The sequence below is a fragment of the Podarcis filfolensis genome, assembly GCF_964270895.1.
Source record: "Podarcis filfolensis genome assembly, chromosome: 2".
Classification (NCBI taxonomy): Eukaryota; Metazoa; Chordata; class Lepidosauria; order Squamata; family Lacertidae; genus Podarcis; species Podarcis filfolensis.
In genome coordinates, this window is record NC_139605.1 from 42,339,462 (window position 1) to 42,367,366 (window position 27,905).

General features: G+C 41.3%; 2 protein-coding genes and 1 long non-coding RNA gene across 9 annotated transcripts in view; 2 read left to right on the forward strand and 1 right to left on the reverse strand.

The window, feature by feature from the left end:
• The window catches only part of IL17RD (interleukin 17 receptor D), a 59,322-nt gene extending 54,090 nt beyond the window's left edge, over positions 1-5,232 (forward strand). For both annotated transcript variants that reach the window (XM_083603031.1, XM_083603030.1), the window contains exon 13: positions 86-5,232. In XM_083603031.1, coding sequence (XP_083459157.1) covers positions 86-201 — 116 coding nt within the window. In that variant the 3' untranslated portion in view covers positions 202-5,232. The remainder of the gene's footprint in view (positions 1-85) is intronic.
• Positions 1,548-12,577, reverse strand: LOC310757666. Its single transcript, XR_014545381.1, has 4 exons — positions 12,516-12,577; positions 12,040-12,152; positions 7,190-7,247; positions 1,548-1,989 (listed from the first exon to the last, which is right to left on the reverse strand). It is a non-coding gene; the product is annotated as an uncharacterized lncRNA (long non-coding RNA).
• Positions 12,578-12,955: 378 nt separating this feature from the next.
• Positions 12,956-27,905, forward strand: part of ARHGEF3 (Rho guanine nucleotide exchange factor 3) — a 97,933-nt gene continuing 82,983 nt past the window's right edge. The window contains exons 1-2 of one of the 6 annotated variants that reach the window (XM_083603050.1): positions 12,956-13,071; positions 22,987-23,079. In XM_083603050.1, coding sequence (XP_083459176.1) covers positions 23,077-23,079 — 3 coding nt within the window. In that variant the 5' untranslated portion in view covers positions 12,956-13,071; positions 22,987-23,076. Of the gene's footprint in view, positions 13,072-15,576; positions 16,343-22,986; positions 23,080-27,432; positions 27,555-27,905 lie in introns of those variants that run through there. The other 5 variants (XM_083603044.1, XM_083603042.1, XM_083603047.1 and 2 more) reach the window with 5 other exon arrangements.

A 27,905-nucleotide genomic window follows, 5' to 3' on the forward strand; every position in this document is an offset into this window, starting at 1 on the left:
TGTTTGCATGTTGTATTTTACTGTATTTTGAATTGAAGTTGAAACTAATTGGATAACTGGACATTTCCTACATTTTTCCTTGTAGGAGAAGAAGAACCTCCTTTGCTTGCTGCCACCAAATCCTTAGTGCCTGGAATATGTAAAGCAGAACTTCACTGCCATATCCGCACTGAAGAACTGCAGGCGATCGCACCTTTATAACACACTGCAAGATTGTTACGCATTGCCACTTTATCATCGACAGCCTCTGTGTATGCATTAATCTCTGCATTATCACAGCCACTTGACTTACTTGAAGGAAAATACACTTTCCTAGCAGATTATCTGTTGCTCCCCAGGAGAGTTTATGGCCAGTATATTTTTATACATAGTTCTTTTTTTAAAAATAAAATAAAGTATTTTCTGCTTTGATACTGTAACAGCTAAGATTTTTTTTATTAAAAAAAGTTCTTCCTAGAACCAGACTCATGATCAAGTTAGATATACAGAAACTGAACATGTCTACTTTCTGAAATATATATTTTGAAGTACAAAATGAGTTGCCAGTAATGTCTGGCACTCTGATAATTCAGTGCATTATGTTATATATGCTTCTGGCTCTTAAATACTAAAGTACTTTCCACAATAATAAGTCTGCAGCAGGAATTGGGGGATGGAAGGGCAGAATTCAGTGTTAAAATGCCAAAGACTAGTTCTATAAAGGTTAGACTTTATTAAAAAAAGAAGAAGAAATCTCTCATTTTTTTCGTTCATGTTTATCTGCCCCATTGTGTTTTGGCAGAAAATTAAAACATGTCACATTTTTTGTGTCTTATGTTAACCTGTGGACATATTTATGTTAATCTTTATTTTGCCATTTCAGTTTGAGAATAGTTTACATTTAAACTCAATTATGCTTACTAGTTCTCTTCAGACTTTCATTTTAGGATTAATTATTTGTTGTTTAGGGAAAATTGAATCTCTGCAAATGTTCTTAGTTGAACCTGTAAACACTAAAATACTATGTATAGTCCAGTAAAACCATTAGGCTTTGAGAAAGGAGGAAGCTATAAGCAATTGTTATAAAGCCGAACCTTTGCTTTATATGACTGACAAAGTGTCCTTAACATCATACTAAAAATCTCAGAAAATCTTAATGATAAGATAATAATGAAGTTATGACCTCCATTTTACACTGGTGCCATGGATTTGTTACATATATAATTGTTCATGCATATATACATTATTTTCCCCATTTGTTTGGTATTTTTAAAAGACGCAAATGTATTAAGCATATACATTTTTTAAAACAAGTTGTATGTGCAGCAGCAGCACAACAACACAAAATACAAGTGCATAACAGTCAAATGTATGGAAAAAATCTGCATGTACATGCGAATTTAATATTCAGAGTCTTTGGAATCATTAAGCAAAGTCCATTGAGAGACAGCTTTTGCAAATTGTATTAAATGTATTGATCACAATTGCCCTAAAACTGTTTTAGTCTAAGGTGGGTTAGTGTTTAATTGCAATAACTACACCAAATTTAGTAAGCAACTCTGTTGATGTTATTCTGAAATGAAAACTTTATTGAATGGTTTAAACATGAGAGGATATTTTGCTGAAGAATCACTGCCATAAATAATGGTATTTCTGCCCAAGGTAACTATGCTAATTTTTTAAAAAAAACTTTGCACTGCCTGCCATGGTTGATATTCTATTGCCTGCTCCTTTCTATTTGTGTGCTAACCAGCTGGAAAGCTAGCCTGTGTATCCTGATTACTTGAAAGTTCATCCAGCAGTTGCCCCATAATACTTTTCGTTCCACAGCAATCAAGGCACTTCTGTCTGGCAGCTTTCCCTTAATTTCAAAGTAAAATGTGTTCAGTGATTTTTTTTTTAAATTTAAAGACAAGTGGCAAACTTGGCAAACTAGGATAGCAAAACACATAATAAAATTTTTGATTGGAAGGTCCAACTAGATGATGCAGCGGCTAGAACATTGGGTGCCTGCGAACAGATACAAAGAGGGTGCTTTATTCTCAACAATTAGTGTTGCCTCTGCACATGCTGTTCCTCTCAAAACACTCCCCCCAGTCCCCCCCCCCCAAGTTGGCTCCAAGATCAGAAGCAAACTCCACTTGGAGAGAGGGGAGTGTGAATTGGGGAAAGGGTTCAGAAAATGCCATATCTAGTTAAGTAGAGAACTCCCCCCCCATGTTGTTAGACTACAGCAGCCCCAGGTAGGATGGCCAATTGTCAGGGATGAATGGAATTGTAGTTCAGCAACAAGTTACTAACACTTGCCCTAAATTAATTATTTTAATTCTTCAGATTTTCAATTCAGTCACAAATTTGGCAGTTTTTCCTTACAGATGCCAAGTTTTCAGACACTTGAAGGATAAATATTTTCAATTTGATGTGGTTGGCTTGTGTAATTTCAGGTGGTAAATTTTTTTTATGTGCTTGTAAGCCTGAAAGAGCAAGAAGTAAATGCCGAAGCATTGCCTATAACTGCTTTGATCTTTCTCCAGACTTCAGAGTTCTCTTCTGCTGTTTTGTTTGTTCTAAATCATTTTTTCCAGAACTAGCAGTGTGAAAAAGGTGATATCGCAGCCAGCTTGCCATTCCTCTTTCGGACAGTTCTTTTATTCTGACACAGGTGATTGATAACAACCACCAATTATTTCCCCGTAACCCAAAGTAGATAACTTCTTACCTAGGGACAAAGAACAGCCATAAAAATAGGTAGAGCATCTATATGGTGGGAAAGAAATTGCAACAGTGGTACTATAGATAACCAACGAACTCTTCCTAAAAGTTCTTATGTCAAGGCATGATAGTATACTTTATTTTTTTCTAGTACTTTTAGGGGGTGGGTGCTTAACTCTTTAGCAGCCAACTACTTTTCCATTGTAACCCCCACCCAGCCTTTTTCTCTCTCCCATGGAGCCTTGAGATCAGTGTTTATGGAGAGAAGCATGCAGGGATTTAAAGACTCTCTTTTCCAAGCTTCTCTTTTCCAAAATAAGAACTCTCCCAACAACTGCTTTCGTGCATTTGCATCTAGCATCAGTGGCCAGAAAAGTAGCCCTCCTGTTAGACAGTTGTTTTGAACAGAAATGAGTCTCATCAGTAGGTAAGCCATCCCACTCCCTCATGCTGTATGATAGGAAGTTGCCTGCCTTTTGCCATGGGAAGTAAACAAAAACTAAACAGCAACTTATTTTAGGTTTGCCATATTTCAAACAGTGAAATAAAATGGAGTTTTTGGACTGTTTTTAAGGAAAATAGCCAAAAACGACAATGCAGACATGGCTTGCCATATGTCCGGATTTTCCCAGACAGTTTTGAGATTTCTGCCTGGACACTGCTTCCGGCTCCAGTATTCCGGATATGTCTGGGAAATTCCGGACGCATGACAACCCTAACTTATTTTCTCTGCTGATTGAAAACAGCAGTAGGACTGAAAAAAGAAAAGGTTTGCAAGACTGTGAAGCAAACACATTTGAGACGAAGGCTAATTGCCTTTAATGTAATGTATGTGCATACTAGACATAACTTCAGTGCAAAATGGTGCATTCTCTATTCTGTTTTGGATGGTGACTGTCAGGGCAGTTACCCACAGGTAGCAAACAGCAAGCTCAGGGGCAAAGCAAATCAGTTCAAGGATTTATTTTCTTCTCATCCTCTTTTTCCATATGCTTTGGCTTTCCCATGAGGAGAAGCTTCTCTGACTTTAGTGGGATGTACTTTTGCTTGCTGATTCTTCTAAGTAAGTCGTTCCACACTGGCTAACTTCTCACTTACTAAATTGGTTTAAAAACAACAACAAAACAATCCCAGCAAGCAAAAGACAGTCCATGAAAAGCCCAAGATTATTTCCCCAAGAGATGATCTCCTACAAAATATTTATCCATTCCTTTAGTTGAGTTTTGCCCTTTTACTCGTAATTATTCATCTCAAAATTGAAATTGTACCCAAGGAAATTTGACTGGTGAACTTTTGACAAAGAACAAATTTACTTGGAATTAATCTTGTGCAAGGTTCATTAAAACTTGTGGCCCTTTGTAAATTCTAATTCCAATGTGACTTGCACTAGAGGAACTTGTGGTGGATTATGCCAAAAGTTGACTACTCAGCACAGAAAACAATAGAGCTGGTCCACCCCACACACTAAACCATGACTTATCACAGTGTGTGTGAACTAGAATGAACACATGTGAGCTTCAGGCTTGCATATACACACCCTTTTGCATTGTTGGAAGGAGGAATTTTGAAGCTTTGACTCCTGCTTTTAGTTTGTCATGTTCTCAGGACCAACAGACTACGGGTTAACATTAATCTATGGTTATTTTAAAACAGGACTTCAGAAGCAGCAGTTTGGAGTTGGCTTTTAAGTACAGTCGTACCTCGGCTCCCAAATGCCTTGGGAGTTGAATGTTTTGGCTCCCGAATGATTGAAACCCGGACGTGAGTATTCAGGTTTTCGAACATTCTTTTGGAAGCTGAACGTTCTTTTGGGAGCTTCCTGCAGCCAATCAGAAGCCACGCTTTGGTTTCCGAACGTTTTGGTAGTCAAACAGACTTCCGAAACGGATTCTGTTCGTCTTCTGAGATACGACTGTATAGCAGAGTTAATGTTAACTACAGTTTGTTGGTCCAGACAATATAACAAACTATAGCTAACTAAAAGCAGAATAAAAACACTTCCAAACTTCTCATGGCTCTCTGAGACAAGAACATAGGAGTTAGAAGTGCACAAGTCCAAGGCTAGCTCAAGCGTATTCCAGGTTGTGCAGATGTGACCATTGGGTATGAGTCAGTTAGGCACTTTTAACTTCAAGAGGAGCATGTTAAACATGTGCTCCCATTCCAACCCAGTAAGGTTTGCAACAAAACTCTTGTATGCCAAAAATGTTAATGTACATTTTAGGGGATAGGTTACTATTTTTTGTTGTGTTGTTGCTACAGACTGAATTTTGTCAAATGGTAACAGAATCCCTTATGTGTTCTGGGTTTTGTTTTTAGATTACACAAATGCAGAGTTACAATAATTGTTAATGTTTATAATTCTTATTTTGTGTGTAAATTGAAAACTGCAAGATGTGTCAACACTTCAGTAAATGTAGCAGTTTTCATGTTTATGTACATGAATATAAGCTCTTGACGGTAGCTGATATTTGGATAAATTTAGTTTTTATGTTGCTATATTTTAGAGATTAACACCAGAATAAAATGTCATAAAGTTCATCCTGTGTTTCTTGCATTTTTATATTAGATTTATATGCATGTGTATTTTTAACTATTTGATCTTTTTTTAGCATTACAACAGTGTTTATGTTGCATACTGTTGCATCTCCTTGATATGACATAAATAAAATACATTCTGTTTATAAACATTATTTCCTTGGCACTTGTGCAAATGAAACTTGTGCAAGTAAAATGGGAGAAAATGTTGAAGAGCTTAATAAATGCTCTCTGTATTTATGCTAATAATTACTAAGGCAAGCCCAATTCAAGCTTTGTTCCAAGTGGGTGACAAAACATACTGCAGCAAACAAGGTGATAAGCCATTTTTCATAATTTATTTATTTTCTTACATTTCTGTCCAACCTTTCTCCTACTATGGAATCCAAGGTGGTATACATGTGGTTTGCAGGCAGTCATCCTTTCAGGCACTGACCAGAACCAGATCTGCTTAGCTTCAGCAAGGTAGTGACTTCATGAGCTTTCAGACTGTATACCCTGGGACCTTGGCAAAACTTCACTTAGTAGACTATTTATGACTTGTAATATCTCTGCTTACTGGCACACTGCAGACATGTGTGTTTTATGCACAATTAAAGGTGCTGGGTTTTGACATGCAAAGCCTATACACCAAGCCAAAACTCAACAACCAGTGGCAGATCTGGTCTCGGCAACCTGGTTGCTGCTGAACGGAGAGGCAAAACAAATAGCAAGTTGTTCAAGTGGAGAATCCTGTCTGATGGTTCGCCTGCACCTCAGCTGAGAAAAATCAACTAGAAGGAGGGGGTGACAAGTAACAACTAATAGGGGGAACTGTAAGAAAGGTCAGACCAGATCTTACTTCAGCCACAAACTCCTTTTGCAGGAGGCATTTGAAACAGAGATTACCGGGGGGGGGGGGGTGATGTAAACGGCAGTGGGGGTTGCATTTGGCAAGGGTTCTGGGATGAAGCAGCAGGAAGTGGGGAGAACTGCATGTGTGCTGGCTGGGAGGCTTAGGCTTCTGGACAAATTAATGGAGGAAAAGCCCATCATGGAGGTAAAGCTTATCAGCGGCTACTAGCCACAATGGCCTTGTTCTGCCTCTGTGATTGGAAGCAGTAATGCTTTTGACTACCAGTTGCTGGACTTTCCACTCGTGCTCATCTCCTCCTTCTGGGCTTCCCATAGGTATCTGGTTGGCTACTGTGAGAACAGGGTGATGCAACAGGCTTCTCTTATGTTATTATATTTGAAAGTATCTAATATGCTACACTACAAAATCTGTCAACTCACTCATGAAAATGTGCTATTGTATGCGATCTCTCTCTCTCTCCCTTTCATCCTGATTCAACTGGGTTGCTTGTTGCTAATGGTCTACATCGGGGATAGCCAACATGGTGACCTCCAGATATTATTGAACTACAGCTCCCTTAATTCCCAGCTAGCATGAACACTCATAAAGGATCATGGGAGTTGCAGTCAAACAACACATTGGTTGCCCCTGGTGTACAGAATGATTTGCTACAGTATGACTTTAACCTGGATAAAACTCTTTATTTATTTGATTCACCATAGATCGTTTTTAAACCACACGAGAGCCAGTGTGGTGTAGTGGTTAAGAGCGGTAGTCCCGTAATCTGGGGAACCGGGTTCACGTCTCCGCTCCTCCACATGCAGCTGCTGGGTGACCTTGGGCCAGTCACACTTCTCTGAAGTCTCTCAGCCCCACTCACCTCACAGAGTGTTTGTTGTGGGGGAGGAAGGGAAAGGAGAATGTTAGCCGCTTTGAGACTCCTGAAGGGGAGTGAAAGGCGGGATATCAAATCCAAACTCTTCTTCTTCTTCTTCTTAAAGATCTACCTTTTTGTAAAGCAAATAATTAGATGTCAGAGAGAAAGGAGAGAGGCATGCAAAGTACCTGTTAGAAAGAGTTTAGGCTGTCTCCTGGGCAATGTGAATAACAAGCTGCTTCACATACCTCTCTTTGTGCCAAAAGCTCCATTTTCCAGATGTCCAAAATCCCAGGGTTTTTTTTACTATCCAGCAGTGAATCAGAATGAAGTTAATGTAAAGTCTACTACATCCCGAAAAGTTTGAGACAACTATTATGATGGCATGTCAGTCAAAGCATGAATAAACTAAACAATTAGGGGTTTGCTTTACTCTTATTATTAACCATGAGGTTCCGTCTATCCACATGGGGGCTGGCTGTTTATTTCTTTGTTCTCATATAGATGTTGCAAGCCAGCTTCTCTTTGGTGTTGGAAAGCAATACTGAATGTGGTCTTTGAGCTGCTCTTCAAGTTTCTTTTTTATTTTCATGCACACTTTCATTTTCACCAAGCCTTCTGAACAAACTAAGTGGAGCTGCTTTTTGGTGTGTGTGACTAACAGGGTGTGTGTTTTAAATCCAGTCAAGGGTCTGCTCCAGTGTCCTGGCCTCCTTCCACCCTGGGCTGAAAACTGTATGTATTGGGGTGAGCCAAGTCTCTCCCTCCCACATGTATTATAGTGCTATACTTTGAAAGCCTACAGTGCTAAATGGAAATATGTTGGAGTTAGGATGGAAGACAGGGCAAGAGAAAAGTATTGGGATGGATATTTATTAATGAATTAAAATTAGAACTAAAACTGGACAGACCTTGGGTATCCTCTGCCTTGCATTGCTTTCTGATTAAGTAACTTGCTTGGCGAGGCCCAGGGGTCCACCATTCCCCTTAGATAATTAACACACACACAAATATTTTGAGCTAATGGGATAAATAGGATGCAGGTGGCGCTGTGGGTTAAACCACAGAGCCTAGGACTTGCCAATCAGAAGGTCGGCGGTTCAGATCCCCGCGACAGGGTGAGCTCCTGTTGCTCAGTCCCAGCTCCTGCCAACCTACCAGTTTCAAAAGCACGTCAAAGTGTAAGTAGATAAATAGGTACCACTCCAGCGGGAAGGTAAACAGTGTTTCTGTGTGCTGCTCTGGTTCGCCAGAAGCAGCTTAGTCATGGTGGCCACATGACCCGGAAACTGTACGCCGGCTCCCTCGGCCAGTAAAGCAAGATGAGCGTTGCAACCCCATAGTCCTCCACGACTGGACCTAATGGTCAGGGGTCCCTTTACCTAATGGGATAAATAAGGCCACAACTTTATTGGTTACAGATGTGAGCAGTTTGGATTAGGCATTTGGTGAAACTGATTATATCCTGACTCCTGCATGCCCGCAGGAAGTCTCTTAAGAGTCAACCACCGATAGGGGGAGCCATATGATATACATAAATTAAGAGCACCCCCAGAGTCCCCAATGGGGTTGTGGCATGGCCCTAGCCCATGACCAGGCTTCAGACAGGATCCACACCCCCAGATCCCTTTAACAGGATACCCTTAACAAGGAGGGGCAGGTGGAGGCAACAACCTCCCCTTCCATGAACCAGGCTTACCCAATGCCTAATCACCTGCAGCGGCCACGCCCACTGGCTAACCTGATTGGTCAGCCGGGGGGCGTGATGTCGCTTGGAGTTTCGATGATGCAGGCAGAATCACTCCTCCTCTGCTGGGTCACAGTAAGGTCACGGATGCCCACCCCCAACTCCACCCCCCTGGGAAGGAGAGTGGTCTTCCCACCATGTTGCTCAGGATATTTGCCTCCCATCTTTTGACTTAGAAAACTGCTACCCTGTTCAGAGCAAGCTGACAATGCTTTTAGCAGCCAAGTGACTTGAGATATGTCTGTCTACAGGGGCAGGGTTGGAACCTGTATGCAAAGCAGATATTCTCCTACAGAGCAATGGGATTTACTTCAAAGTTAATATTGTTATAGATGGGGGGTGTCCCCCCTAAACCCTAGGAATGAATAATGTTAGGATTTTGATTAATTGGGATATGGATTAAAACATAAACTGTAGAGTTGTGCCAGACAGGGAATTCCTGGGTTGGCTTATGCAAGCAAACCAACCAGGCCGAGCTAGAGAAACAATAGAGGGCCATTAACGTCTTCCCCCAGGTGTGAACAGAGACTGGGGATTTGGGAGGTTGCCAGTGTAACTACTCTGGGGGGAAGGCAAGGGGATTCTGGGAGGAAGAAGGGAGAGGAGCTAGGATCCATCTTTGAGGGAGGCAGACTGAAGGTTGCCTGCCCTGCCGCCTCCGGAAATGTATAAGCCGTAAGATCTGGACTCCCTTCATGCAGACCGAAGGTGTAAATAGGTGAATAAACCATATTTCTTAAAGCATGACAGTCTCTGCCATGCCTTCTATTCTCCAAAGGGACACAGACCCTGTGTGTGTGCCTGGGACCCCATGGGCTCTTGCCACCGCTTGGCAGAGAAAGGGACAGGCACCCAACTTTTGTAACAATATATTTAGGATTGCACTGTTGAGAACCTGTGAATGTTCCAGTAAAACCACATTAGTCATGAAAGAAGGAAGCTGGCTGCTTGTTATTATAGTCTTTGCAAACATGCCAAGGTGTTGCAGGAGGAGTTGGTTTAAAAAGGAAGCCACAGTGTATATTTAGGGTAATGCTTGTATACTGCACAGTAATTAGGGATGGAGATGAAGCAAGTGTTGAACTGAAACCATTAAGAATGAACTGTCTATTGTATTCATAATGCATTTCTGAATGTTGCATTGCACTTGTGGCTGTGTGAAGAAATGTTTACTTAATAAATTATTATTTCTATCCTAATTCTCTGCGTAATGGTGGCTTATAAACATATATTTTAAATAGGAGCAACAATCATAACTACCACAGACCTCTATCTTCCTAGTTAACCTTAAAACTCTCTTCAGTCCTCCAGGGATTCTTTTAGGATTGTCTATTCAGCAGAACTTCCAAAAATATAGCTCTTGATCTTTTCCTAGATCTCCTTCTTACTGCTTAACTTGTGATTATGGGCAATCACCAAAGCAGTTATTGAGGGATTTCAGTCATTTACTTTTTAACTTCTAAACCCAGACTTTTCCATTTAAAAACCTTTCTGAGTACTTTTTAGACCCTGGGCACTACTGGTTTTATGCTGCTTTATTCTGAGGATAATAATCTGATATTTTCATTTTAGGTTATATTTCTAATTTGTACCCTGCCCAGAGAATTTATTGTTAAGGAGCAAGATAAAACTGCTGAATAAATAAATACGTAGCTTTAAGGATAGAACATTTTGGAAATAAAGACTAAGTCAGTATAGTGTGACAGCTAAGGCTGCAGTCATAACTCTCACTGAATTTAGCAAGAGTCTGAGTAAAGTTAGGGCAAGTCAGCAAAGTTTGGAGATTCTTATTGTGGTCTAACTCAAGCCACTGTTATCTCTGCAATATGAGGGTGATGGCATTAACCTACCTTAAAGCAGACTAGCTCTGTCGAATTACATGTTTATCCTACCTGTCTTCCACAGTCTTCAAAGGCATTATCCCTAAGACTCCCAGGCAATTCCCCATCTGACCAGACTTACACTTGCTAGCTTACACATATCCAGACCATGCCTTGCTTTAAGGATTATGGAGAAATATTAATATATTTAAATTACCTTAAGACCTATACAAATGCTAAGTGTTTTATATAAACCTTTCAGGGACAGTAATTGTTGATGTCTTTGCTTTCAACTAAAAATGGGGTAAACATACTACGTACTAGCTTTTGATCAGTTGTTTTTTTAATGTAAGGCAGATTTGTAGCCCAATCCTATTGTGAGGGCTTTCTTAGTTGCCATGCCTAGATTATGGAACATATTGTCCCAAGGTTAGCTCTCTCCTGCTCTGTATCTCATTGCTTACTAAAAACCTTTGAATTCCAGCAGGCTTTGTTGTGTGTGGCAGAGAATTCACTTTTTAGGGAAGTTTTTAATGTTTGATGTTTTATTCTGTTTACTATTCTGTTGGGAGCCCCCCAGAGTGGCTGGGGAAACCCACCCAGATGGGCGGGGTATAAATAAATAAATAAATTATTATTATTATTATTATTATTATTATTATTATTATTATTATTATTATTATTTTCTATGCTTGGTTTTAACTGTTGAGCCAGTATCCTTGGTTGTTTTAAACTGTTGTTTTTATGAAATTGTAAATTTAAACATTGTAAGCCACCCTAGGCGTTGCTTTTGCATCAGTTAAATAAAAGTTTACCTGGAAGTCTTACTGCATTAAGTGAATCTATAAGGAAAGAATTATAGGACGAGGCTACTTGTTCCAGTAATGGGCAGAAAAAAAGTTGACCAGATGGATCAATGTGGATAATTCAGCCAATTCTATTCAACCTACTTGCTCTTGTTTCCTGGTTTATAATTCCCAGCTTTCAAAATTTGCTTGCCTAACCTTCTTATTTCCTGAAGCTTTATTTCCTTGCAGAAGCTGCACTGTCAGCATTCTAATGCTAACAACTTCATCCTGAACAATTGAAATGTTCACAAACCTTCCATGACATCGCTGCAGTTTAGCCAGTGGGTGGAGTAGTGGTGAGGGAGAGAGTGCATGGCTGACACACTTTGAAAAGCTTTTCGTTATGCAGATAAGCGCATGCAAGTCAATTTATTTCTTGGCATGCCTTAACACAGCACATGCAGCCACCACTTGAAAGTACAAAGAAAGGACTGAAATATGCAACGAGGCAAAACTATTAACCATTTAGCTTTGTAAATATAGTAGAATAATTCGTAGCAAGTGTGTGGTGTCAACAGGGCTGAGCCTTTTAAACTTCCTGCTGCATCTGTCTCTCAAGTTTGGGCATGTTTGAATCAGATCTCCCTTTCAAAGGTAGGCTGGCACATTGCACTTTCTCCAGTCGTGTAGTTTTGCCCTTAACAGTGCATCTCTGTGGGAGGAAAGGAGCGTACTTTTCATACTGACCCGCTTTTAACACCTTCTGAAATACAGCTTGGAGAAATCCCTGCTTTCGTGAGCATTGCTCTCACTTGCTTCCATAACCTCTGCTCCAGCCTTATTCAAAACCACGGAACTTTTAAGACAAGCAGAGGTTAGAAACACACCAAAAGACCTCAGCTTCAGGGCATATTTCCACTGGCACTAATAAATAAGACGGCGACCCCCACTCGCCCCATTTTGAGACGAGGCAGAAGGGCTCCGGGAAGCTCAAGGCGCGACTTCCGTGTTCGCGGGAACCGCCCCCTTTTCCAGAACCCCAACTCCGACACGGAGGGATATTACCGTTACCCCCACGAGGAACTCTTCCCGAGAGGGGAAAACCTTTTCGGTTGACCGAACCGACGCAATGCTGAGGCCAAAAGAGAGCGGAATGCAGGCCCCAACAACAGCGGCTGGGGGGGGGGGAGCGCTCCCCGTCACGTCTGAACGCTCTAACCTCGAGTGCCCGCGCTGGCCCGGGGCCCCGACTCGCGGTTAGCGAGCTTAAGAGGCGTGAGGCGAAGAAGCGAGCGTTTCTGCTCGTGGCCGCCGTCGCGGCTGTTTCAAACGTGAGGCGGGCGCTGCGCGCCAGGAGCCGAGCCAAGGGGGCGGGGCCTCGTGTGTGAGCTGAGGGAGCCGCGGCGGCGGCGGCTGGTGAAGTTAGCAGATTTATTTTCATTTCCCCCCTTCTCTCTCTATTTTTGCGGCCGCCCTGTCAGGAGTCCCCCTCACCCCCCGCTCCGCGCGGCTGCCTGACAGGGGGCTGGAAGCCGCTCCTGCCGCCTCCTCGCTTTCCCATTAGCAGCTCCCGCCCACCAGCCCACCGGGCCGGGGCCTGACGGACTGACTGACAGACCCGCTTCTCCTTTCTTTCCGGGCTGGTGGGGAAGCGGCGCCCCTCGCGCGGTACCTCGCGCCTCAGTTGCCAGGTCGGTCAGCCGGCAGCTTCCCGCCTCCCCTCCTCCGGAGCTTCCCATGCAGGGCGCTGACGAAGAGGAGCCGCCAAGCGCCAGGTAAGGGACGTGCGCCGCCTGCCAGAAGCAACAGGCTGTGCGGGGTCGGGGAGACGGTTCCTTCGCAGAAGTTTATTGGAACCGAGAGAGAGAGAGCAGAGCTTTGGGCTTCGAGGGCGGGGCGGGGACGCCGCCTGTCAAGTGGAAACTAAAAAAATATATATAAATAAATCAGGTTTTTTTTGTCGTTGTTGTTTTTGCTCTGCTTGAGCTGAGGGAACTTCTCTGGCACTGGAAAGACCAAAACAAAAGCAGCAACCCGCCCAGAGCGTTTCCAGAAGCGGCGCCCCCCCCCCCACCCGAGGCGACGTTGTGTTCTCGGAAACCCCCAATCATGTGCCGAGGACGGAAGGTTTAAAAGATTCACACTGGCAAGGGGAGATCCTCCCCCCCAACCCCTCTAGCTTTTTTATTGTGAATGCAGAAAACGCCTGTTATGCTTCTCCTGGGCTGAAGAGAAGGGAGGCTATATAGTATTTGGCGATCGCCAAATGGCTTGGCTAAGTGACAGAGCTGGGCATCTTCCTGCTTGCAGATTGCGGGGGGGGGGGGGGGTTACCTCCATCAGGAACTGCTCCGAGTGCCGGCAAATTCCTGACGAGTTATCCCCATTAGTCACCAGCTGTAGGATGATAAGAAGCGTCCTTTCCCCCCTTTTCTGATAAAAGTAGTCTGTTGTCCACGAAGGCTCTCGGTAAATCAGATGAGTTTATTTTTAACAGGCGCTGCTGCAGGTTTGCCTAGTTTATCCTCTCGTTTGCTCCTTGATGAGTTATAGAACTGTAGAGTTGGAAGGGACCCCTGAGGGTCATCTAGTCCAACCCTCTGCAACGCAGGAATCTCAACTGTCACACATGACATGCTTGAAAATCTCCAAGGAGAGTCCACCACCTCTTGCTCTTTTACTATTTTGCACTGGCTAAGCATGTCAGATAAAAAAAAAAAAGAACTTAAGTACAGTAATGGCATGGCTGAATGCTTAGTACAGGAATGGGGGGGGGGGATAGGGGCTGGTTGACATGAAGAATGTCTTCATGTGATCCAGTTCCATGATCATTATGACAGCATGAATATGACAGACCGAGAGACATGTTGACAGGCTACGTTGTGGTATAGGTGTAGAGCTTCATGTCAACAGTTGTGGTTCCCAGAACAAGTAACAAGGCTTCAGATTTGCCTGTACTTGGTCATGCAACATCACAGCTGCGGAATGTATAGTGTGAAGTAGCCGTTAGAGCAGAGATGGGGAAATCTGTTGGACTGCAACTCCCATCATTCATGACCTTTGGCCATACTGGCTAGGACTGATGGGAACTGAAGTCTAACAGCATCCGAAGGGCCAGAGGTTCCCCATCCCTGCATTAGAGGCAGCCTTAAAGTAATATATCTTTTATGTTAGTGGTTTTTACAATTAAATGGTATAAAATTTCAGCTCTACAATTCTATGATTCTATGAAATTCTCTTTAAAAAAATAAGACCCAAATTGGCTTGCTATCTGACTTTCAAAAGAACTTGTTTAATTAAGCATTTTTCTTAACCTGCCTTAGAAATATTTGAAAAGTGACAGTAAAGTACATTTCACACTTCCTAAAGACTCAGTTGATTTACGGTACTTTGTCTTATATCGGAAGAATAGAAATTGGACCTTCAGGTGGTGAAATCAAGCGGACTGTTCCTGCAAGTTAGTTTGTATTGGCGTGTACTTTCACTTGAAAGCAGATTGAAAGTTTACATCGATACTTAAATGATACAGCTCTGTCATCTTTTTAAGATGACACAAGCTGTAGTGACTTATGGTAGGTGTGGCAGACATATACTTGCAATGTTTTGTTGATGAGCATCTTATTATCTAATAAAGTGGATCTGTAGTGACATGTCTTGGTTCAAGACTTCTGTACTGAACTGCCATGTCTTGAATACTGAAATAATATGTTTCAATATTCCTATCTGTTGTTGCTAATATATGCAAATATTAAAGGAAGGATCTAAATCTTGAGCGCAGTGAGACTCTGGGACAGCACATACACTAAAATAGTTGAACTTCTACTATATCTGGACCTCCCCTGTTTTAATCAGGACTGCAAAGTTTAAAGCCCTCAACAGCCATAATTACTAGGAAAATAACCTCCCCTTCGACATTTACCTTAGAAAAAAGCTCCTATTGGTGCCATTGAAAATCACCCCAGTGCTTAGTATTAATCTTGCTGAGAAACGCTGATGATTCTGCACACTCCACATTTCATTTAAAGTGTAGTTAGGCCCAGAGAAACAAAGTACTAACATTCTCAAGTATATGCTGAGAAATGCAGAAATGCAAAACATGTTTTTAAGAAAACCTAAAGAGGGGAAGAAAATAGCCCAATGAGGACTGAACATGCTTAGTGACCTTCAGGAGCCCTTTAAATCTTACAGTATCCTGGTGTAGGAAATGTTCCCTGGCTGCCTGGCACCCTGCACATGGGTGTTTCTATTGAGGTGAGGAGGATATATTGAAACAATTTGTTGCAGGACTCACTTGGGAGAACATAGTAGGAGCTTCATAATGGATTTATTTTTAGAGACAGGAGCACGTGCTCCCCACTGCAGAGGAAAGTGAGGGGCATATTACGCTCATCAAGCCTATCTGGGAGTAGGAAAACTATTGCTGACATTTATTAATAAGAAATAAAAAGGAAAATTAATTATATTGGGGTCAGAAGATTGGGAAAAGATCGCCTAATCGAAAATAGATCTGTTGGGTCTCATTCTAGAGTCTTTTATGTAACTGAGAGATGGAAAATCACAAGTCATTTTTATTTCTCTTCTCTTCCTTGGGTCTTTTTCTTTTCTCTTCTCTCTTTGCTTTAGTTTTTAATTTAGATTGGTTTCTCTTATTTTGTTGCATTGTGGACAGAAAGCTTTAAGGAAATCTTAATAAACGCTCATCGTATCTTCCCTGCCTTGAGCCCCTTAAAAAGCCACTTGAGATACATGGTTTCTTGAACGATGACGGCTGATGTTATCCTTTGGGGAGGGTGACCTACTCGCGAGTAAAGACGGTGGTGGAAAGCTGCCTGGCACACAGGTGGAGGTCAGCTGTCAGCCAGAGATTGCAGAACTAAGAAGACAAAAGACAAAGGAAGGGGAAGAGAGCAGAGGGAATGAAAAGCTGCAGAAGAAAGAGCGAGAGATTGCGAAAGAAAAAGGAGACCAGGCCTTCGACTGCTTGGGCACAAGAGCAGAGCAGAGTCACGACGCACATGGCAAATTTCCAGGATGGTTGCTTTCCAGGTGTGTTTTTTTCTTTATTTTTTTTGGGGGGGCCCCAAGAGAGTGGGGCCCAAAGCCATAGCTTGTTTAGCTTATACATAAATCCGGCACTGGTCCGGACACACACGACAAATTTCCAGGATCGTTGCTTTTCAGAGTTTGCCTAGAACAGCTTTTACCCCCCTGGGAATATTTTAAACCCTTAAAGGCACATCTGCAGCTCAGCTGCCGTCATTCATCTTGCCTGTTTAAAAGGCTTTTAGGGCCGTCATTTTTTAAAAAGGGCCAAACCCTCTCTCTCTAAGCAGCTTCCGGAATTCAAACATGATGCAACCACAGATAGAAAATCCATAGCCATAATTGACACAATTACCTTCCCTGGAGACGGTGGACGCAACGTGAGCGGCTCGCCCGCTGAGGTCGCTGAGGACGCTGTTGACGGTCTGGTGGTACTTCAGAAACCAGGGGCGGATGACATTGCGGTAGAGGACCTGGGAGCCGTTCCACGAGATGGGAGCCATGCACCACAGCAGGAAGAGACACTGCCGGGCAGGGGAAAGGAGGGCAGCTCAGCATCAAAAAGAAGGGCGCTGCAACAAGGGGTGGCAGCGCATCACCACCAGCCACAGGCGTGCACTTCGAGGGGCCCAGCCACATATACACTTTCCCAGGATACTCCATTTCCATTCCCACTGCTTTACCTGGGAACGTGGGCATCTGAGATGATATTATTATTATTATTATTATTATTATTATTATTATTATTATTATTATAATACCCCGCCCATCTGGCCAGGCCCCCCCAGCCATTATGGGCAGCTTCCAACAGGATATTGAAAACACAATAAAACATCAAACATTAAAAACTTCCCTAAACAGGGCTCCCTCTCTCCCCCCCCCCGTGTGTTACCTTATGAATATTTTAATTTTGTAGTTGTAATGCTGTAATCATGTTGCTAATCCTTTGTTTGTGTATTGCCCTGGGCTCTGGTCAAAGAAGGGTGATTCATAAATACAATAAATGATAATAATATTAATAATAATAATAATAATAATAATAATAATGGTGAACGCAGTCTTATATACTTCTTCAGGTTTGCACAAAAATGTCACACAGGTGATGCCTATTGCATTTCCTGTCCTTTTGGCAGCACTTCTATGTTTAGCACTTTGTGTAAATGATTGAAGTGGATTCTAGTCCAGAAAAGCTTATGCCACAGTAAGGGAGAAATCCAAAACCAAGATCTGCCGGGATGAGTGGAGTTTGGAATAGGTGGATCTCTGGTTGTCGCTCATCAGCTGGACACCTCAGCTCAGCTGGACACCTCAACTCCGCCATCCTGGCTCACCTGAAGCTGACTGAGCCAAGGCCAGGATAGGTCCCAAAGAAGTGGTGTTCTGGGGCCTTGGCAGGGTTGGTACAGGGTATAGGAACTTACCCCTATTCCAAACTCAATTCAGCTTGGCCACGTAACCTAGCAACCCAGCAGAATTTACACTGGCAGAAAAGGTAGTGTAAGTCAAACTCTGTTTTAAACGCTTGTTTTCCCTCTGCCAGGCTTATATCGTTTTAAAATAATTATTTATTAAATTATTATCCTGCCATTATTCACAAAGTATCCCAGCTGCTAAATAGGGATAAATTACACTAATATAATTTACCCATGGGTAATTTACACTGGCTTCTTATAGTCTGGATTTCTCTGTCAATCTGTTAGTTTTTAAGGTGCTATAATACACCACCAGATTTTATATAAAAGTAGAGGATTTAATAGTACTCTGGCACCACCTGGTTGCTTCCAAAAGTCCTAGGTTTAGGTGCAGTCTTGGCAAGAGGGTTGATGTCTTGACTAGCTAAACTGATAGCTGATGTCTTGTTTCAACTTTATTCTTCCTTTGAATGCATTTGTACAATTGTGCATGACAGACCCAAGTGTGGTGGCTTGTTGTGAGCTATGAATACCCAGTAAGCTTCTACTACAAAGTCTCATTACCCTATTCTGCAAGCATTTATCTATATTATATCATCACAGATAGTCCTTTGACTCTTTGGGAGTATATAGTTTTGGAAGTTTCAACACTCTCCATGTTGGATTAGGGCCAATAGGGAGATAATTACTTAGAAAAGAAGGGCAATTTTCCTGAGAGAAATGTGACTTTTTTGTGGTTGGAGTTTTGAAACAGCTTCCAATTAGTATAGTTTATGTATCTGTCACTCACATGAGGGGTTTTAAACATTATTACATTTGTCTTTCAGGGCAGAGGCCTGGCTCACGCATCATGCTAAAGCTAAAACAAATCTTGTATTTTTGATCATTTTGATACATGGCCTGATAGCTTCTGGACTGTATTATTGTAATGTACTCTACATGGTGTATTTAGCCTTTGAAGTGTATTCAGAAACTTAAGTTGATCTAGAATAGAGTAACTAGGTTGTCAACTGCAGTTGGCTACATGGCAGAAAGCACATCTCATCTGTGCTCCCACCCACTGTTTAGGCAGAACTCAATGTACCGGTTTGGACTTGAAAGTCCTAAACGTTTTGAGATCAAGAAGATATCTTGATCAAACTTTGGCACATGCAACCACTATTCTCTGCCTTGCATTTTATTATTTTGTACATCATTTTTAACAGGATCTGAGCATGTAACATGTAGTTTGAATGTCTAGGCTTCTGTAAAGTGCTTGTTTAAATATATTAGTGTTGGGAAAAGACCACCAAGTTGGTCAGAACACTTGATTATTAAGTTGTTATCTTTGGGAAAACTTCTTGAGGATGGTTGATGTTGTTTTTAGGGCTATTTATTCCTAGTAGTATTGATGTTGCAAGAAGCAGACCTAAAATATCAGTCCTGCAAATCTAAAAGTATTTAGCTAACATACAATGATGTAGAATTGGGGACCTATGTATCATTTATTGACTTTTAAGGGTTTAAAGCAATGGGATATCCATACTTGGTACGTCTTCCCTTTTTTGTTTAGGTACTGCTGCATCCAGCTGGTATGATGGATTTTGTTTTAAGTATGAGGGATACTGTGCATTACCTTTCTTTATGTGGAAAATAATTGGACAGAAATCCTTAGGATGCAATCCTATATCTGTTTACCAGGGAATAAGCACCATTGAACCCAATGACATTTTTTTCTGAGTAGACATTTATGGGATTGCAATGTAAAAATTTAATTCTAGCTATTGAACTTTTAAATAATATTCCCTAGAATTGTGTTATATTACAGAGGAGACCACATAGGTACTTCAGGAAGGGGGGGAATGAAATAGAATTGCCTTCCTCCCCACAAAAAAGTGTACTGTATATCACTCTGTCTGCAATAGCAAAAGTTTCCATTTAAAATATCAATTTTCAGTGCTGTATTCCTAAAGTACGATTGACAATCAAGAACTCTCCTTGCAGATTCTTAGCCTGTTAGTTTTAACTACACATAAGTCACCCAAAAGCCAGGACCCTCCCATTTATCACATGTTTGTGTGTTCAAATGTGTGTTTGCATACACACATAAGGAGCAAAGCCAGAGTCTGAGGATGTATTTGGTTGTGCTACTGCAGATGATGTTGGTGTGCTGACTAATCTATACCTGCTGGGACATGTTCATGAAATTATTTTTGAAAGTGGCTTCAAAGCAGATGCCATGTATTACTTGGGTGTAGCCCATCATTTGACTGTGTGGTTGTATTTTTTCGTTCTGTTTTCCAGAATAATATAAACAAAAGAACTAGTCAAGCAATGAGATGTATATGTGCTTTATTTGCAACTAGAGTAAGTTTCGTGTACAAAGCGAGTAAAATACAAACATACTTAGTTACATCAATTGCTGATGGATTGTGCATTGGATTTCCACTTGCATAATTAGACTTCACCTCCATCTCCCCCCCACCCCCCCATATAGCTTCCTGCATGTCCCCCATATCTGCTCTCACCAACACTCCTGCCCTATCTTCTTACATGTATTCCTCTGTATGCTTAGCCCCCGATCCTCCCTACATGGCATGAGGAATCTTTTACATGGCAGGGGTCTTTTACTCATGTTCACTTTAATGGACGCAGAACCCTCTGTGTGATCAGAGGCCCTGATAAAGGAGGGCCCCCAAACACAGAGAGGAAAACTCTCCTTTCTGTTTATGAACCTTCTGTAGAACCTTCTGGGCTACTTACATGGGTAGTGGCTTTGGAAGAACAGACGTTTTAACAAAAGGGGATGTGTGCATAAGGGCCAAACAGGTCAGGAAACAGCTGGTTCAGTGCTAATGATGGAATCTGTTAGTATCAATGGAATACTTGCATGAAAAATAGCTGTGCCTTAACATTTTGTGGAAAATACAGTTAATGGCTTTCCTCATAATCTTTTCTAGATGCATACTGTTGAATTCACTAGCACAAGACACTGGGCTGTAGTGTTTAGGGTTGCCACTTGACATTGTCAACCCCTCTGCAGGTTTTCTGCTCTGTGTCTTGTTTCTCTTCTTCTTTCACTATTTCTGTTGTGGGTGTCCTATGGTGTTGTTTATTTTTGTATTCAATTTCAGTTTATTTTGTATTCAATTTATAGCATTCCTTATTGCTTTCTACAATATTTTGGCTTCATTTTTTTCTGATAGCACACAACTGTATCTTTCCATTCTTGACATCACTGCCTTTTGCTAATAAACTTGCTTGCCTTGTAGTTGTGTTCTCATGGATGTCTTTTTAAAAATGAAATTTATACAAAACTGAAATTTCTTATGACATCATAGTTCCACTTCTGCCTCTTTTAACCTTTTATTTTTGTGGGGGAGTTGTGTAAAGAAATCCCCATTTGTTTGGAAGTTTAATTATGATGTTTCTTTTCATCCTTTTCTTTTCCTTTTTACTTCTCACTCTTGCATATCTTTGAGCTTTGGGGGTATCAGTTGAAAATAAAAGACAGACTGGTTGATTATCACCCACTGTCTGCACTTCATTATTGCAGTGCCATTTTATATAGGCTTATCATTTCTTATCTTCAGCTGCTTTCCTTTCTTAAATTTTGCTGCTCACATTGGTTTTTATTAGGTCTAATTTTTATCCCGGTGTCTCCTCTTTTTTCCTGAATTGGGCTTAGTTTCCATGTAGACATCAATTTTGCTAGCTTATTTATCTTTATTATAATCATTCTTCTTATTTATCTGGTCACTTTATATTCCCTGTCTCTTTTTGCCTTATAGTATGCTTTACTTCTTATTTTTTCCCTGTGGTATTCCTTATCTTTGGAGTGCATCATGTCCTGATACTAGAACATAATTCTCAGTTTTGATTTTCCAGTAGGGTTTAAAGGTATGTTTTTGTTTTTAAATATAACTTGTTAGATATCTTCCATGTCCCTTTGCCTTTACTATTATTATTACAGTATATGCATTTGATTGTAGGTCAGGGGATGGCCCTGTCTCTATTTTCATTTCTTATGCTATTTCGTTTTATTCTGAAAGCATTTAAGAAAGTATTAGCAAAGGAGCAGAGTCAATAAAGAAGTGGCAACCTTTCTTTGCTGATGCAACTTATTGGCAAATTCTGTCTTTGATTGTGACTCTCTTGAAAGCAACTTCTAGTTTGCATTGTAACTTGTGCGTCTCTTGGTGGGCTGTGGAAATTGCCTGGGCTGAGTTCAGGCTTTATTCATAACCAACAAGCCACCTTTGTATTGGAGCCCTCATTCATTGTAGTTTGGCAGTAATTGTGGTGGGTAATATTTTATGGTAGCTTCTAAATCTACTTGCAATTTTATTTGAAAGACCTAGTAATGAGGGTGAATATTGCTGGCACATTTACAGTGCTAAAACTTAATGTTAGAAATTGAAAATTATATTATACTAAAGAGCTAGCTCTGAATGCTGCTTTTCAAGCACTTCTGCTTTGCATAGCCTGTGGGCATAATCCTACTGACACCAACTGTCTTGGCACACACTCAGAGATAAAAACAAAAGGCAAATTGTGTTAGCTGTTTTGAGGAGGGGATAGTTGACAAAACAAGGCCTAACATTCAGTTGACTTATTTATCATACAACTAAAACTCTGCTTGTTTCTCATTTCCTTTATCTTCACCTCAAACATTCATGAGAAATATACCTTACCCTAACTTTTTGCATAGTAGAAAAATCAGATTCCCCTGTTGGGGGCTTACAATTGCAACAAACATTAATGGATATTAGATTTGTTGTTTTGCATCTTTTGCATTGTTCTTTGCTCCTTGTCGCTGCCGAGCTGCTGCCAGAGTTCAGAAGCTAATTAAGAATATTGGGGAGGATAGAACAGTATCACAGTAGCATTGACAGTAATGTTATTGCAATGCTATGTGTGTGTGTGTGTGTGTTTCTTTGAAGTGGCTTGAAAATGAAGTATGCAGAAGTAAGTGTCCACCAGCTTCAGGACCCACCCCCCCACTGTAGTTGACTCTGATGCTTGCCAGACTGCTAGCAAATGGAGCAGAAAGAAAGTGTATCCGAACAGGGGTGCTCTTAGTTCTACCTTATTTGTGGCAATCCATGGCCTACCTTCCAACTGCTACTGATAGCGAAAGCAATCTTGTTCACTTGCACCGAGGAGACAATAGTAAAAATTTCATAGATATGTGGAAGTGTACATGTGTAAATTGTTTTCTTTAATTGCTCAATCCAGGCTTGTATTTTCTTTAAGGGCAATGAACACTAGTAGACCTGCCATTCTTATAAACAGCCCTACAGTGATAAGCCAGTGTGCCCAAAGAGAGACGGAAGAAAACACAGCATGGTAAGGCAACTTTTTTTCTTGGATTGTTGCATTTCTCATGAGAGAAAGAATACACGAGGCAAACAGATACTGTAGTTTTGAAATAAGGAGGACAAAGGAAGAACGTGATATGCAGCCTTCATTTTGAATGGAAAGAATACAATATTTACATTTGTGCCTTCAGTTTAGTAACCCTAGGCTAGTTTCTACACAGAATAACATCAGAGGGTCTTGTAGGGGTACAATGGATTCAGGCCATTTCAGATGTGCTGATGATGTGTTTGTATGTCACATTTCAGATACACAATGGGAGGGGGTTCCCATCCTGCATATAGGAAACTACTATAGCAGGGACTGGACTGGGATAGAAGTCCCCAGCCCCCTTGCTAGTTTTCTGTTAGCATAATATAAGCCTGGTGCATGCAATCACTTATTCCTCTTTAAGCTGTATTCCAAGAGGACTTTTGTCTGTGTAGCAACTTTATACAAGGCCAGTCACTCCCTGAAGTGAGCCTTCTGAGCATGTTATACAGGCATTCTACTCATTAGATAGATAGATAGATAGATAGATAGATAGATAGATAGATAGATAGATAGATTCATACCAGGAAATGGTGGGGGAGAGCTGTCCTCATGGCTTGTGGTGAGACCCTCCCCAGAGCCCAAAGAGGATGTCAGTGAGGGCAGAGGAAGTCCCAAAGAGATTGGAGGTGCAGTGGGGCTTTGTTTAGGCTGCTCAGCCTCCCTGCCTAACACCTGGTGCATGGGGTATCACAGCAGCAGCAGCCTCTTTTCTGCACATCCTCAAGCCTCCAGCTGGTCCCAGAGTTTCAACTCTCGATATTTTGATTTGGATTAGAGAGAGAGAGGGAGGGGAAAATAGGTATTTAGAGGCTTTTTGGTGGGTGCCTCCTACGTTACGTGATTTTACTTATCTGCGTGAGGGCCTGGAACGTAACCCCTGCATAAGTGGGGGGATCCCAATCTCAATGGAGCATAGAACACATGTAGAGCCCCTCTTCAGTATTGGGAAATAAGTTTTCTTGGGCAAACTGCAGAAGTCTGTACAAATTGGAATGACTTGAGTGATATTCAAGCTTTCAGTGACTGCTAGGTATGTTATTCATGTCATCACTGATTTTCTGTTTATCATGTATTAGAGCAAGGTAGGATTAGGAGTGCAGCTGTAGTGAGTTTCAACAAGCAAGGGTCAAATCCTAATAGGGCAGAAGGGTGACTAAAGCTGTACCTTTTTAATTCCCCTCTCCTTCATTTGAAGCAGTTCTAGACAGGGTGATTATCTACTGTATTTGCCCACTACTACTTTTCAGGAAAACTGGAACCCTTCATTCTGTTGCTTTTTATGTTTTGAGAACACATTGTGGACCTAGAATTTGGAAGGAGAGAGATTAAATTCTTGCCTTCTGTATGTAATAGCTGATTACAGAACTGGTTTAGAGATGAAAAGCTATTTTTAATGTAAACCCCCCGCCATTGGCCTTGAATTTGTATCATTTCTAACTGTATTATCCCACATTTTCTAGTGAGCAAAGACAGAATTCTAGTCTGTTTAGTTTTTGTCCCATTTATAAGATGATAGTATTCCAAGTGGAACTGACTCTGTTTACATGTGCAAGACAGACTGGAGTCATGAGCCAGGAGTTTTCTTAGATATTTGTGGAGATGGATCTAAAAGAGAAACTAAGCCATAGTTTTCTCTACTATGCATTATCCAGTACACTTCTAAGATCCATTTCTCAAACACATTAAATGAACACATAACAAGTAATTTTTTGTTCTTTTTAAAAAGTATTTAAAGCAGTTTTTATGGCTTGTTTGTAAATTATGTTGAGAGGTACAGTATGTAAGAGTTGATTTATAAATTAATAAATAACCACAAGTAGAAGTTAAAAAACACAGGTCTCAGTACAGATCTTTGGGGACCCCCACTTAGATTTCTCCTACCAGCATGAACAATGGTCAGTGAAGATGGGAGTTGCAGTCCAGCAATCACTGGAGGACTACAAACATTCAAACTCAGTTTAACACTTTCGTGCTCAAATCAACTTAAGGTTTGTTCGGATGGCCACCAAAACATTAATGGCAGGATTTTTCTTTCTCTGCCACTACCATATTGCCAAGTGACAATGTGTTGTGCTGATTGATTTAATATTTAACTCTCCTCAATTGATGTTGATTTGTGTGTGTGATTTCTGAAGCTTATAATGAAGATGTAATGAGACAGTATTCTATTCATGTCTTATGGATGTTACATTAAGTACTGTATAGCAAAGCAGTAATGTTCACCAAATTTAAAATGTTCTGTTCTGGAACACTGTGGAATAAGTTCACATTTAATACCTTGCTGTACATGTTGTGTCCCTAACAGCAGTAGATTTAAGTTATTATAATAGAAACAATTGCATGGGATTCTAAAGCTCTTAGAGGCTGTTGTTGAAAGAAAATGGGCAAAGAGCCTGTTAAGTTGAGGATTCACTTGGAGAACATGAGTCACATAGTGGAACAGTTCTTGTATTGCACGCCCAGAAATGACTGCAAAACATTGTTTTTTAATGGTTAACATGATGGCAGTCCAGAAGGTGATCTCAGTCTCTCATATATGCTCTCAGAAAAATAGGCCTTATGACAAAAGGAAAAGAGGTTCCAGAAGCAAATAAAAATTCACATGAACCTCAGGCTTAAGTGGAAAAATACTCAGAACAGACTAACACGATAAAAACATCATGGGGATAAAGATTCACAGAAAGCAGTTTATTTGACATTAGCTCATTACCTCTGATGTTTGATGCAGTTACCACGACCCAAGTGCATGCAAATAAGTTGTAGTTTTTGATTAATCCCTTGCAGAACTAGCATTTAAAGAAGAATTTACAGGACATTTTGAGCAGCCCAAAGGGACTGCTTGGTCTACTGCACATTTTTGCCTCAAAAATGCTTTTGTGCATCAGAACCATAGGAGCTAACTCCTAGGGGCACAATAATATATTTGAGGGGGCCGCCCCCCAAAGTTGATGGGCATTCCCATTCAAATGCTGTGTGTGCCCTTGTCATGTGATCAAGTATGCATGGCGGGGCTTACCTGGGCCCCACAATATTTTATTCAAGTTAACACCCTGATCAGAACATGTGTATCTACAACAGCATGTGCATTCTACAGTGGTTAGCCAGTTGACTATGGGAAGCCCACATATGTGGCATGAAGGCAACATCCCTTTCCTTTTGCTTCTTAGCAGTGGCTATTCAGTGACTTCTGAACATGGAGGGTACTTGTTAGGGCCAGGTTACCTAAAATATCATCTTGAGACCTTGAGATCTTGGGCTGGCAGAACAGTATGCTAAATGCAACCAGTCCATAGATTCATATGATGCTGGCAATATTATTTTTATTATTTCCCACAATGTAGTATTTGCACTGTGCATTACAGAATGGGAAACAGTACTGTATAGTATAAAGCCGTAGCCTTGTATGGGGAAGCTGCTTAACATGTACTTTATGTTCCCTAATTTGAGCAAAGTGCTGCACACAGTATATAAATTTACATGTGTTTGACACTTCAAAAGATCAGTTCCAAAGTTAATAGCTTCACTGCGGTGAAACCGTGATTGAGTTTGCTTTCTGTTCTGGCTCTCTCTACTTCCTCTTTTTGTTGTGGCACAGTTTTTAGCTATGTGGATTTTAAAGTATTGCACAAAAACTCTGAAACCAAGTAAGGGAGTTGCCATTTCCATCAGGAATTGCCAAATATTTGCAGAAGTGCAAGAGAAACAATATTCCACAGAACAACTTTTGGGAAATTCTTGGCAGAAGTAATAGTATAGCCATTACATTTAAAAAGATGTCTGGTGTAGCTTAACTCATTCTTTTCTACTTTGTCTCCCCTTGTTGGATTGTTTATCAAATAATTTCTCAGCTGACTCTGCCTAGGAGGCATCTTGAGATGTGGCCTCAGTCATGTTTCATAAAATAGTAAGGTTGGAACTTAGATCATCCAACCCTCATCTAAGGATAGGACTGCAAAATGAGGATGGGTGATGTTACAGGAGTAGCTAACCTGTGGCCCTCCAGATGTTGTTGGGCTCCAATTCCCATCAGCCCAGGCCAGTCTGGCGACTAGTCAGGGATGATGGGAGTTCTAGTCTGGGGCGGGAGGGTCACAGATTGGCCACCCATGATTTAAATATAGGCCAGGTAGCTAACAGCAGGTTGTTAATGGGACAGGGCAAACACAGACACTATGTCAGGGGTAGCAAACCACATGGGCCAGTTTTGACAAGTGAGTGGGGCAACCCATCTGTCAACCACACTGCATCATTATGACATCACATGATTGATAGGTGGGCTGTTCAACCCACCTGTCCCATTCACCCATGGAACCACAGCACAAGGGCTGTTGCCAGCCCTCCCTGTGCTATTCCTTTCTACCTCCAGCATGGCTATGGAGCAGAGCTTCAGACAAGTGTGGATGGAGTGGTTGGTAAGTTTCCAACTCCTTATCTGTGCTTTCCCTTCTGCCTTTAACATCAGATTGGCCTACGGCCATTAGATAATGACAGTGGTTATTTAAGTATACATCAAGGAATATTTAGAGGTGGTCTTGCAACCAGGTGGTGAAATATAACTTGTATTACATTGACGAAGTGCATTGTTCAATGCATTTGTTTGTATAGTTTTAACATGAGCTTGACTCTAACATCAAAAAATGTTTTTGGGGAAATGTGGGGAAGCAATGGATGTGACTGACTAAATTGACATTGTCTTGTATGGTTGTAGATATTCAGGTGCAGAGAATAGTAACTAGGATCAAAGTCTTCTCAACCCCCCCCCT